The sequence below is a fragment of the Ambystoma mexicanum genome, chromosome 10 (assembly GCF_040938575.1).
Source record: "Ambystoma mexicanum isolate Mex_15411 chromosome 10, UKY_AmexF1_1, whole genome shotgun sequence".
Classification (NCBI taxonomy): Eukaryota; Metazoa; Chordata; class Amphibia; order Caudata; family Ambystomatidae; genus Ambystoma; species Ambystoma mexicanum.
Genome location: NC_090932.1, coordinates 767,595,495 through 767,609,011, shown reverse-complemented (window position 1 = coordinate 767,609,011; position 13,517 = coordinate 767,595,495). Strand labels below are relative to the sequence as shown.

The following is a 13,517-nucleotide window of genomic DNA, read 5'->3' as shown; positions in this document are numbered from 1 at the left end:
TCATTTTGAACTAGCAAGGTTTGCATTTACTCTGACTGTTTGCGGACCCAGTAACTTTAACCGCGGGAGCCATCTTTTTCAAAATGGCATCTATCCATCATTGTTAAAATTGTGCCCGGTCTTCTTTTCTCACCAGGTCTTTGTGGAAAGGTCCTTCTTGAGTTTTTCTCTGTGCGCCAAACCAGGTTTGGTCTCTTTGTTCATTCACCTTTGGCGGGCTTCAGGAGTGAAACCCGCCCCTTGCTCCAGAGTGTCTGGGGAAGGCAGAAAGTGAGGGAAGTGCCCAAAACTCCCTGTGCTTAGTCTCCTAGGAGACCCAAATGCAGTCTGTGAAGATTGGCTGGCTGACTTTCTGGCAAGTACAGACTCCCTGCTGGGTGAGTGGCAGCTAGGCTGGAATGAATGGGAGAGAACTGAATAAAAGGTGAGTCTCTTGGCTTGGATGGCAGAGTCGACCACTGGACGAAGGAACCAATAAAGAGATTGAAGAGGACAGCTGCTACAACTCCTGAACCGCTGGTTTGCTCGGTGAAGCCCTGCTGCAGGTCCGAATCGCCAAGTTCGCATTGACAGAGAAGCCCTACAAGGACGACTTCTCCCCTTGAGTTGGTGGGACCAATCAAGTCCCAAGTAAGCCACCTGGACACCCATCTCGGAGCTGGTTGAATTTCCTCAGAGTTGCTGCAGGAAACCTTAGAGCCAGGGAGAGGGATACCAGATTGTGTGTATTGGTTGTAAGCTGGCCTAAAGCTTTTGGAAGATCCTCCGGACTCCCACGAAGCAGGACTGACCAAGCCTGACCCCCCTCAGTTGCGTGCGGGGCCTCAGATGTGAGGAAAGTCCACCTTGACAGCCAATAACCGCTTGTATTGCTATTTGCTTTACCACAAGGAGCTGCAATGCGAAACAGCCACTGAAAGTAAAGTTTGCCGGTTGCTTGCTTTGACGGTGCCAGTACAGTGTAGGGGTCCCCCGACGTCCTGCCTCTTGTCCCCACAACTGAGGCCCAGGAACAGTGAGATCTGCAGAGCTGTACAGGAACAGAAGTCTTCAGCTGCATCTTTTTCTTCTTTACTAAGGTACTGTAAAACTAGCCTAAGAGAACTTACCTCTTACTGTGGAAGTGCTTGTAACTTCTGCAACTCACAAGTCCAATCAGCTTGCGGCCCTACATTTGGTTCTTCTTTTTTTTTTTTATCAAAAACTCCTAAGAACATGTGCAACGACTTTTCCATTTACTTAGCTGAAGTGCTGCATCCTATACAAAGAATTTGGCCTGTTGACTTTGGCTTAGCCTATTGAATGACTTTTCTAAGTGCTATCTGAAAGTATTTGCCCTGCTCATGAATATATGTAAATTCTTGAGTTCTAATAACCTTTGCCTTTTACTTACTTTTTAAAGAGTATTTTGAATGCTAACAGTAAGGTAATAATGTTCCCAGCACCTTTGTTGCTGAAGTCACCTGTGGGTGTAGGTTGTGTCTGTGGGCCATCCCAAAAGGGCCTTGTCCGATTCAGAATCTTAAAGTGTACAGTATTGAAGTATATTTGTGTGATACTATTCTATTGCTCCCTTCTGAAGAAGGCTTTATAGCTGACTGATAAATACATTATTAATTGTTTATGCAAGAAACCTTGAGTGTAAGAGTTTATTTGAATACCTGTAACTGTGAATATTTGTGTAACTCGACTACAGCTCACATTTCCAACCTTGAGATAAGCCTGGCTGCTCAACACGCTACCAAAACTGTGTAGTACAAGCTTGTACCAAAGGTTGGGTTGCCTATACCTGTAGTCATAGTTGTTTGTAGTGTTCCCAGAGGGTACTGCATACAAACTTTGGCTAACACCAGGCCATTGTTTTTTGATCAGACCACAAAGGTCTTATGTACGATAAATTCTTCATTAAAAATGGGAGTATACAGTCCCAGTCTTGCTGAGAGAATTTAAATGATTCGGTGGCATGGGAATATGTCCTTCTTTCTTTCCCTCTGGACAAAAAGGATTTAAATATTGTGATGCTCTGTGTGCACCCTCAGAATGTAAACAAGGAAATCTGTCCCTTGAAATCATAGTGACACACAAAAAGCGATTGCTGGAAATTCTTCAGCCAGTGCTTTCCACTGGTATGCCCCCAATAGCATTCCAGTATATCTGTATTAGCTTCTTATTGCCAAAAAGAAGGTGGTCAGCACAATGTAAATCAGTCGTGTCAGGACCCCCAAATTAATCTGTTGACCCCAAGATGCTAGGCCACACATCCCTTCTTCTGGGGACCATCAACAGCCTCTTCAGTTCCTAGCACTGTGAACTCCGAGATCTCGTGAAACTCAATGTGATATACTGTTCATCTTAAACAATTTCGAGACTCCTTTCAGTTTCTTTCTCATTTGTCACGATTCGCTATTAATATATGCTTTTAATGTTTGCAGGTGGATCTCCGGAGCTGCTGTAGTTAATGCCTTTTATTCTCCAAGCCGGAACCAAATAGGTGAGATTGAATTGTGAAATTTGATTGTGATGTTATTTTGCTACAGGAATGCTCGTTAGCAAGCGCCTTATTGATACATGATTATACTACATTATTGGAGCTAGCCAGGAAAGGCTGAGTGGAGCAGAACTGATTTGTTCGATGAATCACTTAAATATCAAACACTTTTGTTCAACATTATTTTCATTTTAAGTTCACCCTGCTTTAATCACTATTGCGCATGTACATTTCAACTCCTACGTATTGTTTTTATGTGTTTATGATCCTCTTGGAATTACAGCTGAGTGAGCTCAGGGGTCTGAGAACAGCCTGGGTCACAACTGGGGCTCTGGGATGACCCTTATTTTGAGTCAACACCTACCCAAAGCGGAGGCTCACCATGAGCCCCACCTGCTGCCCGCCCATTCCAGGAATAATTTATTTTCTTTAAAAAAAACAATGTTCCTGACGTGCCAGCAGCTAACACAAGAGCGCAGCCACCTGACTTCCTGTCTTGCCCCTGCTAATCATTGATTGGCTGGGACAGGAGTACTTCCTGGAATGACAGTGCAGCAATGCATTGGCTATTGGTGAAAGTGAAGGGTAGCTAGGACCCAGCTCTTTGTGCTTCTCCGGCATTCGCTCTACTTCCATTTCACCCCCATCTCCCACAGCCCCCAAATAAGCATGCTATCCGTACCACACCAAGTGCCACCAACCTCTATTCACTAACCGCCCCCACTTCCGTGCCATCCTCAAAACAATAGCTCTGTGCCTAACCCCTCACCAGTGCCACAATTCCCCTTTTCCTTGTTCTCTACCCTAGAGCCACTCCCTATCCAAACAAAACAGTGGGCCCGATTCATGGAATGTTTGCCCAGTACAAAGTGAATTTGCACTGCTGAAAAGTGTATTTTTGCAGTCAAGTTCCGGGGCAAAGTCAGTGCATAATCATTTTTGCAGTACAAAATATCTTTTCCTGGATTTTGCACGGCACAAAAACACTTTGCACCGTTCCATGAATCAGGGTTTGTGTTGGCAGTGCAAAGTCACTTTTCAGCAGTGCAAACTTTGAATGGGTAAAATATTCCATGAATCGGGTCCCCAATGTCTGTCCCTAGCCTCTCTTCAAGCACCCCCTTCCCTTTTCTCGACCCACGGTCCTCCCACCACATCACCTGTTTTTTTACTTGGCCCATGTTTGGCCCCTGGAGCCAGGCCATATCCACTGGCTTGGCCGTACCAGCGTGTTTCCTGTTTTTCACACCTCTAGTTGGAATGCTGGAAGCTGGTGGCATCAATAAGATAATGTCCATTATATTGGAGGAATTCCATGCTCGGTAGCATTGTGGCTCCATTCTTATAGCAGTTTCATCTTTGTATGTGCATTGTCCATCTTAGTTTGAGACGTACACATGCAAGGAGGCCCTATTTTTCTATATTGGCCCTGCTTTGTTGGATCCATATTTTCTGGGCCCTGCAACGTATCCAATCTGCGCTTGCTGATTGGATGCTTTGCATGCTAAATGGTTCTGAAGAGGTGGATATTCCTAGAACATGTACCCTGAGACCTTGCTCATTACATGTTCTGCACCTGTTTGCATTTTGACAACAGTAAAAAGCTTCAAATAATTTCTATTGATGATATTGATCCTGCGCTACTCCCTCTAATTGTGTCATTTTATTCTGACAATACTTGTAATAAAATAAAGTTGGTGGAACTGAGTTTTTGTTAGCAGGCAATGTGATAAAATGGTGCAAACTGAATTTCTTAGCTCACTGCAGACATTTAGATAGCCTGGCTCTAGTTGAAATATCCGAGCCTTATTTTCTACCTGAGTATCCATCACCTAATCAAGAACTTCTTATATGATGAAACTAGGAACTGGCCCCAGCAGACTACGTAATTATTGCAAGCAAAAATAAAAATATACATTTTGAGAAAAAAAGAATTTGCTAACGCATTGTCATCACACCATAATGTTATGAAGTGCTTGTCTGTGTATGGCAGAGCTGTGATGTCATGTGGAATGTTTGGTGGAAGGTTTGGTGATGGATGCTGGATGAAGGTCCCAGTCTGGTCAGTTGTGCCTGGGTGATGGGACCCAGGAGTTATCCTTTTATGTAGCTTAATGTAACTCTGTATTAAAGTATATGCAAGAGCCTAAGAAGACTACAGAGCTTTCATTATTACACTGGCGACGAGGATTTCAGAAACAAAGGGCCTCATTACGACCCAGGCGGTAGCCATGGCGCTACTTGCGCCATGGTTGCCTCCAAAACCTTACCGATTCCGGCATGGTGAATGGAGCAATTACCGCCCCATTCCAAGGTTGGCAGGGGCGGTAATTCCCCATCCACCATGGCCCTTCCCCATTCCCATTTGAGCCCCCATAGGGCTCAATGGGAATGGGGAAAGCGCTAATAACGGTACCGCTAATTGCGGTACCGTTATTATCTCTAAAGTCCCTTTGCAGGTCCTGTCCTGGAGGACCCGCAAAGGGACCTTGGAATAGGGCGGTAAGGGATTACCGACACCAGTGCCCTTACCGGTACCGGTATTCCCTTACCGCCCGGGTCGTAATGAGGCCCAAAGAATCTGCACAAACAAGGAGAAGAAGATACTGCTGAAGGGGGAGCAGCAGATGAAGAAAAGGAACCACTGCCCACAAAGACCAAAAGTAAGTCCCATCACCCAAGGGTGTACAGCACTGGGCAGGGGAGTGAAAGCAGTGAGGAAGAGAAATCCCCAGTGCAGGCCCTGAGGGCAAGAAAGGGAGAAGCGGCAGCCCAGCACAATAGAAGAGGGGTTAATAAGCGAAGCGATGCCCCTGGTCATTGGTGAAGCCCCATGAGTGAAGCCCTTAGTAAAGGAGCAAGGTGCTGGGAGAAGTAGAAGTAAAAGGGCGAACCCCAGCTCAGAACCGGGCTGCCATAGTAAAAGTATGTGTGGCATCCGAAAGTGACTAAGTGAGTTGAAGAAGTCCCGGTATTGGCTAACGGTTCCTGCACTCTCTGGGTTCGGTGAGTGTCTTGGAGTGGGTGACCGTTGGCGTGTGGGTTCTCGCAGGGAGATCAGCACTACTTCAGTGCCACACGGCATTTGATGACGTAGGTTCCAGTGTGAAAGGGGATGGCGGAGCAACAGAACGCTGACAGATGTTCCGTTCAGGAGTTGTGAAGTGCATGCTTCAATTCGAACTGTATGCTACTCAGGAGAGTACAATGATAAGGTGCAGAGTAAAGAACCCAAAGGCGTGTGACGTGAAAGCAACGTCCATTCAAGGAAGCTGTGAATGTAACGCCCATTCAAGGAAGTTGAGTGAGGCGTCGTTGGAAGGGTGCCGGTGATCGCGGAAAGATCCGGAGTGACTAAGCAGGTCCATCGACGTGATCCATAGCAATGCCTTGTGTACAGTGGGCCTCTGCAGATTAGCAATGCAGGCATTAAGGAGAGCCCTGAAGAGCTGAAAGGAGAGCCTGGCGAAGCAGTTGAGCATCTGGGCAGTACTTTCTGCAGTAATGTCTGCAACGGGTTTGGAGCTTGCAGTATCTTTTTAGAGCGAAGTGAATAGACAAGATTTTGGGATTAGGTGGTGCAGTAAAGCGGCCCGTACTTGATTGGCCCAGAGTAAAAGGTGAAGTTTGTGAGGAAGAAACGCCATCAAGTAGAGGAGGCATCACATGAAGAGCCATTGCAAACGTGTATCCTTTTGAGTATGAAACATACTAAGGTTTTGTAACAGTAAGATTGCCAAAACTGCGTTAATGCAAGACCTATGTGTTATAAGAATGGAAGTGGTAGTGGTGGTGAGAGTGTGAATGTTTCCCACAAGTGTGATTGAAAAGGTACTAATGGTAGTGTAACGTTTTGAGTATTTAGTACTAATGGTAGTGTAAACATTTGAGGATTTAAAGGTACAAATGGACATTCATGGACTTTAAAGTATACTTAATGTGACTTCGTGGAAAGTAGGAAGTTGCATGGGCCTGTCTGGAGAAGCAAGGATGAGAGCATGAATGGGCTAGATGTAACTTCTTGAGGAATTGTAGGGTTACGTTGCCCAGAGCAACAAGGACTTTTAGGCATCTTGAAGGCATGTGCGATGAGTAAATGTAGGCTGCGATGAAAGCAGCATGGATCTTAGGACTGCACATTTTGGCGATTTATAGTTTACTGGTATTTTAATGCAAATGTTATTTGCTTGAGGTGTAGGTGTGCGCCAATGTTGTAAAGAGTGGGATAGCGTCCCATAGGAGTGTAGGCATAGTGTCCCACAACAGAGTAAAGTATAGGGATAGCGTCCTGAGTGTGAAGCGAGGATAGCATCCCAGAGAAGAGTAGGGATAGCGTCCTGCAGCAGAGCAGGGAAAGCGTCAGGTTTAAGTATAGGGACAGCGTCCCGTAGAAATGTGGGGATAGCATCCCACAATAGAGTAGGGATGGCATCCCACAGAAGAGAAGGGATAGCTTCCCGCAGCAGAGTAAGGATAGCGTCCCATAACGGAAGTGTAGGGATAGCATCCCACGACAGTGTAGGGATAGCATCCCGTTTAAGTGTAGGGTTAGCTTCCTGTAGAAGTGTAGGGATAGCGTCCCTCAGAAGTGTAGGGATAGCGTCCCACAGCAGAGTATTGATAGCGTCCCACAACAGAAGTGTAGGGATTGCATCCTGCAGCAGAGTAGGGATAGCGTCCCATAACAGAAGTGTAGTGATAGCGTCCTGCAGCAGAGTAGGGATAGCGTCCCACAACAGAAGCGTAGGGATAGCGTCCCATAACAGAAGTGTAGGGATAGAGTCCTGCAGCAGAGTAGGGATAGCGTCCAACAACAGAAGCGTAGGGATAGCGTTCCACAACAGAAGTGTAGGGATAGCGTCTCACAACATAAGTGTAGTAATAGCGTCCCACAGCAGAGTAGGGATAGCATCCCACAACAGAAGTGTAGTGATAGCATCCCGCAGCAGAGTAGGGATAGCGTCCCATGACAGAAGTGTAGAGATAGCGTCCCGCAGCAGAGTAGGGATAGCATCCCACAACAGAAGTGTCCCATAGCAGAAGTGTAGGGATAGAGTCCCGCAGCAGAGTTGGGGTAGCGTTCCACAACAGAAGTGTAGGGATAGCGTCTCACAACAGAAGTGTAGGGATAGCGTCCCGCAGCATAATAGGGATAGCATCCCGTTTAAGGATAGGGATAGCATCCCATAGAAGTTTAGGGATAGCATCCCAGATATTTATTTTTTAGTTGCATCTCTCAATAAAAAGATGCATGGTGTGGATGTCTCGTGTGAGTGCCTTATGTTTGTGTTCCATGTGCTAGTGATGGATGTGAAAAGGAGGGGGATGTGTTGTGATGTGCTTGTTCGTGCATTTTGGGAAAGGATGGAGATGTGTTGTGAAGTGCTTGTTGGTGTGTGTCAGGTGTTTGTGGATTATTGGAAAGGGAGGAGATGTGTTATGAAGTGCTTGTCTGTGTATGTCAGAGCTGTGATGTCATGTGGAATGTTTGGTGATGAATGCTGGATGAAGGTTCCAGTCTGGTCAGTTGAGCCTGGGTGATGGGCCCCAGTGGTTATCTTTTTATGTAGCTTAATGTAACTCTGTATTCAAGTATATGCAAGAGCCTACGAAAACTACAGAGCTTTCATCATCACACATAATAACCCTAAACAGCAATTAGCAGGTGATGGTACAGATTCTTACTGAAATATACTAAATGTTTTTTGGAAATATGTAACTTCCAAAAGTCAAATAGCCCAAATATATTGGATATGGGCGACAATATTGTGTTATTGTTTTAGAATTGTAAAAGAATGAATAATAACTTTATTTCGGTATTGAACCATAAAATTGAAAATGTGCAAGTCTGCAAAATACAGCATTCATTAAAACAAATCAATCCCTAGAATTCGATTGTGTAGGGTGCAGATAGGATAGCATTGCTTGAATCAGCACCAATCCAAAGAATTTAAAACCCAAATATGTTGCAAATGATTAAAAAGCGAATAAATATTGTCTCGATCACATGCTAAACACAGAAATTCATTGAATACGTAGAAAGGAAAAGCCTGATTGCATGGAGCTTATTGACTACTATCCTTTCCATTGTGCAGCGCGTTCATACTTCTCAGCCAGGCCCTATACATGTATTTGCCTGCAAAGTGCAAGGTATTAAGGTCTGCATTCCTCTTACAGTGTTCCAATGCCTCACTCACCCTCGGACCCCTTCCAATCTGAGGATTGGCATGAGCTACTTTGCTCTGAGGTCGCTATATCTAGAGCAAAACAACATGAAGTGAAATACAGTGTCATTTGAGGCCCCAAAGGCCAGACATTCAGAAGGGTTTTGATTACCCCAGTTTCTCATGAAGTCGGCCACTCTCATACAATAACGAACAGGCCCGATTTGATGTAATGATGTCTAAATAGAATCCAAAACCAAAGGTCTCCTTGGTCCACAGGTACTGTTGGCCACGGAATAGCTTTGCACGTGCGGCCGCTATTGCTCTTCTGTGGTTAGTTCTACAGGCCATTTTGACCACTGCCATGCTTGAGGGCTGATCCCAGTGTTGGTCGAGGCCCACAGTTCTGCACCAAAATGTAATATGCTTCAACCATGGGGTTGAGCAGCTTCCTTCCAGCATCAAAGGTTTTTTCACCAGTTCTTTGTAGATATGTAGCTCAGGAGCTGTCAAACTACATACCCAAATGTGCAAAGGTTTAACAGATATTAGAAACTCAATGGGGCATACGTCATATTGTAAGTTATATGTGGCATCTAGGGTGCTAATCTTTTGCACCATAATTGATTTTAAAATCTATTTTCTGCTACTCCTAGGGCAGTTGACTTTGCAGAACCCCAAATATCTGCACCATACACCACTGCGCGTTTTGCCTTCAATTGATATAATTCAAAGACATGGTTCAGAGCACCCTTACCATGCAGTGAGTGGATTTTCCTGATGCTGCCGCAATATTTTCGTCAGTGTCAAGGTGGCTTTGGAGACTTGGTCGCACCAGGAGCCATTTTCAGCAAATCATATGCCTAGATAATTGTAGGTGGTGATCTGCTCCAACATGACCCTGTCTATCTCCATATGGGCCTTCGCCTGTCCGGCTGTCGTGTGTCTGAAAACTAGAGTTTTGGTTTTGCTTTTATTGATTTCCAGACAGAGATCATTACATTTCGTCGCGGTGTGCCTTATACCCACTGGGGATGTTGACAGCAACACTGCGTTGCCTGTGAAGAAGACAGCTGGAAATCAGGGGTTGCCAATCCTCAGTGTGTCCATACTACTTGCCTCCAACACCTCTATTAAGCTGTTAATATAAATGGAAAATAGGAGTGGGGCAAGTACACCACCCTGCCTAACCCCACGCTGGAGCTCGAACCAATCAGAGTTTTCTCTGCTCATCCCCCATCTCACAGAGCCATGGGTGTCATTTTAGTGTGGGACAAGGGTGTTTGCCCTCCCCCCCAACTTTTGTGCCACACCATTTGTCCCCCTCAATTGCCAGTGGCCCCTTTCCTTTAGATCTCATGTCCCCCTCAACATTTTCAGAAAAGTTACTCCACTGTACAGAGCCACTGTTGTTGTAATATAATAACTAGGGGTGTCACGATATTAGTTTTATGACGGTACAATAACCTTCTTGCCAAATGACGGTATATCATGGTTATCGCGGTATAGCAGGTGGAGTTAACTAATCTTAACAAATATTTTCTAAAAGGTCATAAATTGTCAGATTTATCATCACAAAGAAAACCAGGCACCCAGGGCCAGAATTGGGCTTTTCAACATACTTTCCACTGAAATGCCACCCCTTGCTTCCACCAAACACACGTGTGAAGAGGAGGAGGGGATTGTGGGGGGAGCCCTGCTGTGACTGGCAAAGCAAACTGAATAGCTTTTCTTAAGTGGTCATCTAGGCTTTTAGCTCCCCCATTGGCTACTGGTGAAGATGAACATGTTGCCATCTTGATAACCTGCATGCCACAGATCAATGGAGGCTGATGGTAGTATACGCTTGTGCGCATATGCACACACGCTCTCTTTACTTTACAGCCTTTAGTTTACTTGCGGGCCAAAATGTGTTCAGTAATCACGGACATGTTACCCTTTGGTATGGCAGCAGGGAATACCCACAGAGCTGAGTGAATTTCGCAGTGTGACTTATTATATGTAAATTCAATGATGGAACCAGGGAAATCCCCCATTGTCATATGTTTAGCAAACAATATCCATTATAAATATATATAAATCCCAAAGCCGCCATCCCAAAGTAAACCCTTTTCCTTCTTGGCACTGTATTTATTCTTCCTATTGCTAACATATTGATTTTATGTCAGGCATGTGCGGTTTATGGAATGGCATTAAAAACTGCTCCAACTGAAACTACTTGGCAGACGGCACATCCAACAGTGCAAGACCAAGACTGTGCAGCACTTGCTTACTGCAGCCTTTCCAAATCAGATTGAAAAGCACACTTAACGGTATAAACGGTATACCGGTATAAACAATGTGACGGTTATTATTGTTCAATTAAGTGGTTCACGGTATCTTTAACGGTATACCGTTATACCGTTACATCCCTAATAATAACTGGATGATTGACAGTAGGCCTGCAAGAATATTATAGCCATGCAAAGCCTGCTATCATTTATTGCAAGATACATAATCAAATGCTGTTTTCAAGTCAGCAAAAACAGCAGACAGCTTGTTTTTGTTCTGACATATATATGTTTGATATGTAGGTCAAGTCTCAGACACTGCTCTAAGGTACCCATCTCCTGTGGGAAGCCCGCCTGAAGGGAGGCTAGAATTGTATACGATAATCATGAAGAATGTTGACATTTTGTACTGTGAACCCTAAGTCTCTTTGTTTAAAGCATATAGTGTACGAATAAGAGTGAACAAATCTCGAGCCCCAGGACCTGATGGCCTGACTGGTACTGCTCATTCTTGACCGCCGGATATATGGTCTCACATTCTCTTGGGGTTATTTAAGCAGATCATTCCCTCCTTTAGCGTTCCTCAGTCATAAACAGAGTCACTGTTAATCCTGATATACAAGAAAGGTTCCAAGGAGAACCCCAAAAATGAGAATCGTCTTGCCCTATGGATGTCTCCAGCATGGTATTTGCACCCCTGTTGCTAAAAGATCTGCTTAAATACATTTGCTCTGCCCTAAGGAGATAGATTTTAGAAAGGTGTCATTGGTGGTGTACAATGGCTTTGTCTTGCACCTCCTAAGTATACAGGTTTGGAGGCAGGGTAAACCCCTCTTTATCTTGCCTTCATTGACTGCTCCGTGGCTTTCCACTGTTTAGATTGAGGCAGGTTGTGGAGGAAATTTGAAGTGTGGGGGATATCATCCTGAACCTTCTGATAATGCTTCATCGGGGAACTACTGTTACTGTAAATTGAACACCAAATGAGGCTTCCAAAATCAACAAGGGTTCACGAGGAATCAATGTTTTTCCTCTGATCCTTTGTTGTTCAACCTTTATATGGCATACCTGCCTAGCTGCTCTGAGCATGCAAATAACTGCTCCATAAATGGGCAAATCTCACATAGGTCACACACATCTGGAAATTGACTGAACATGATTTCGTGACTACATGCTGTTGTTTATACAGTGTTTTACATGTAACAACCAATAGTTGAGGTCACACTGCAACAACATGGAGTTGATACATAAATATAGCCAGCTTGCATTTGTGTACAAACAGGAGATGGATCAAAGCTGAAGGGAGAGTTTCACAGATGAGCAAATCTTGCAGCCAAAATCCCACGAAAAGATCCAGAGACTTTTATTGATCTATTTTAAGGAAGAGAGAGGATTACAACACTTTGAGCAAAACAAATGGAGGCTCTGTCCTCTTCTGATCTTCATGCAATTGAGTTGAACGCAATTATATAGCATGACACATATCAAAGTGTCAGCTTGGCAAAGATCGTTCATGTACAAACTCCAGGAGAGGGCCTTTGGTATCTGGTCAGCTTGTAGGCTAATAACCCTCTTATCAAGCAATCTGGTTTGAGCCACTCTGATGAAGAAGATCATCCAAAATATATGAAAAATGGAAGCACAACAGGTGCACTTAACATCAGAGCATAAGCAAGAGCACTTGATCGGAAATCCTAATGCATTAACCAAAAGGGGTTCCTTGCTTGACTTGTGTGTTGCTATCCACTAAAATGTGTAGTTGAGACCATTTTTATTATTTCAGCCTCCACATATTTTGATCAGCAATATATCTTTTAAAACTGACTATACAGCGCACTGGGTGACTCTAGATCTGGACGTAAGCTGAATGATTTTACAATGCGTTCCTAGATTGACCCCAAATAAACATTCTAAAATCAAATGACTGTCTGATATCCCAGCCTAGAACTGACCCCTAGAATCCGTGAAGCCTCGTGCATTGAATATTGTTGAGTGATTCTGCTAAAATGAGTTTTCTGCAATTGCAACCTTAGCAAGGTCTCTAAGACCTTGTGTTAGGGAGTTTTACGAAAGTCCACCTAGGGTCGGATTGAAGAAGACTCACTCATAGGTGTTCATGGCTCAAAATCTTAGGATTGGCCTGAAATACCCAAAAGGTTTGGTAGCAATGGACGAGCAGCCAGACTTGGTCTAGGCGGAGGGCTATAGTTGAGTGCAAAGACCTTTGAGCACCCCATGGTCAAGGAAACACTTATACAATGTATTATTATAAAGATAGACTTGTTTAGTATAGATGCCAAGGCAATGCTAAAATCAAGACAGTTCCGGTAAGTAAAAACTGTTCACACATATATATGTACACTACACATTTGCTGTTGCAATACTCATTTTCAGTAGTAGACCATAGATGAATTACAGTTAAGTATAAGAGTAGCTTTAGGTCAGCAAATCATTCATCAACCAACATTTACTGAAGTAGCAATTCTGGTAGGTTAACAACTTTAGGTAAGCATTTTCTTTAGATGTCCAACTCTATCTTGGGATGAGTCTCAAAAAAGTCAGATTGGGACGCTAAAGGACCAGTGATCCTTGGGC

General features: G+C 44.2%; 1 protein-coding gene across 4 annotated transcripts in view; it reads left to right on the top strand.

Moving 5' to 3' along the window:
• Positions 1–13,517, top strand: part of MME (membrane metalloendopeptidase) — a 589,667-nt gene that overhangs the window by 449,483 nt on the left and 126,667 nt on the right. For all 4 annotated transcript variants that reach the window (XM_069618415.1, XM_069618414.1, XM_069618413.1 and 1 more), the window contains exon 17: positions 2,433–2,491. In XM_069618415.1, the coding sequence (XP_069474516.1) occupies positions 2,433–2,491 (59 nt within the window). The remainder of the gene's footprint in view (positions 1–2,432; positions 2,492–13,517) is intronic.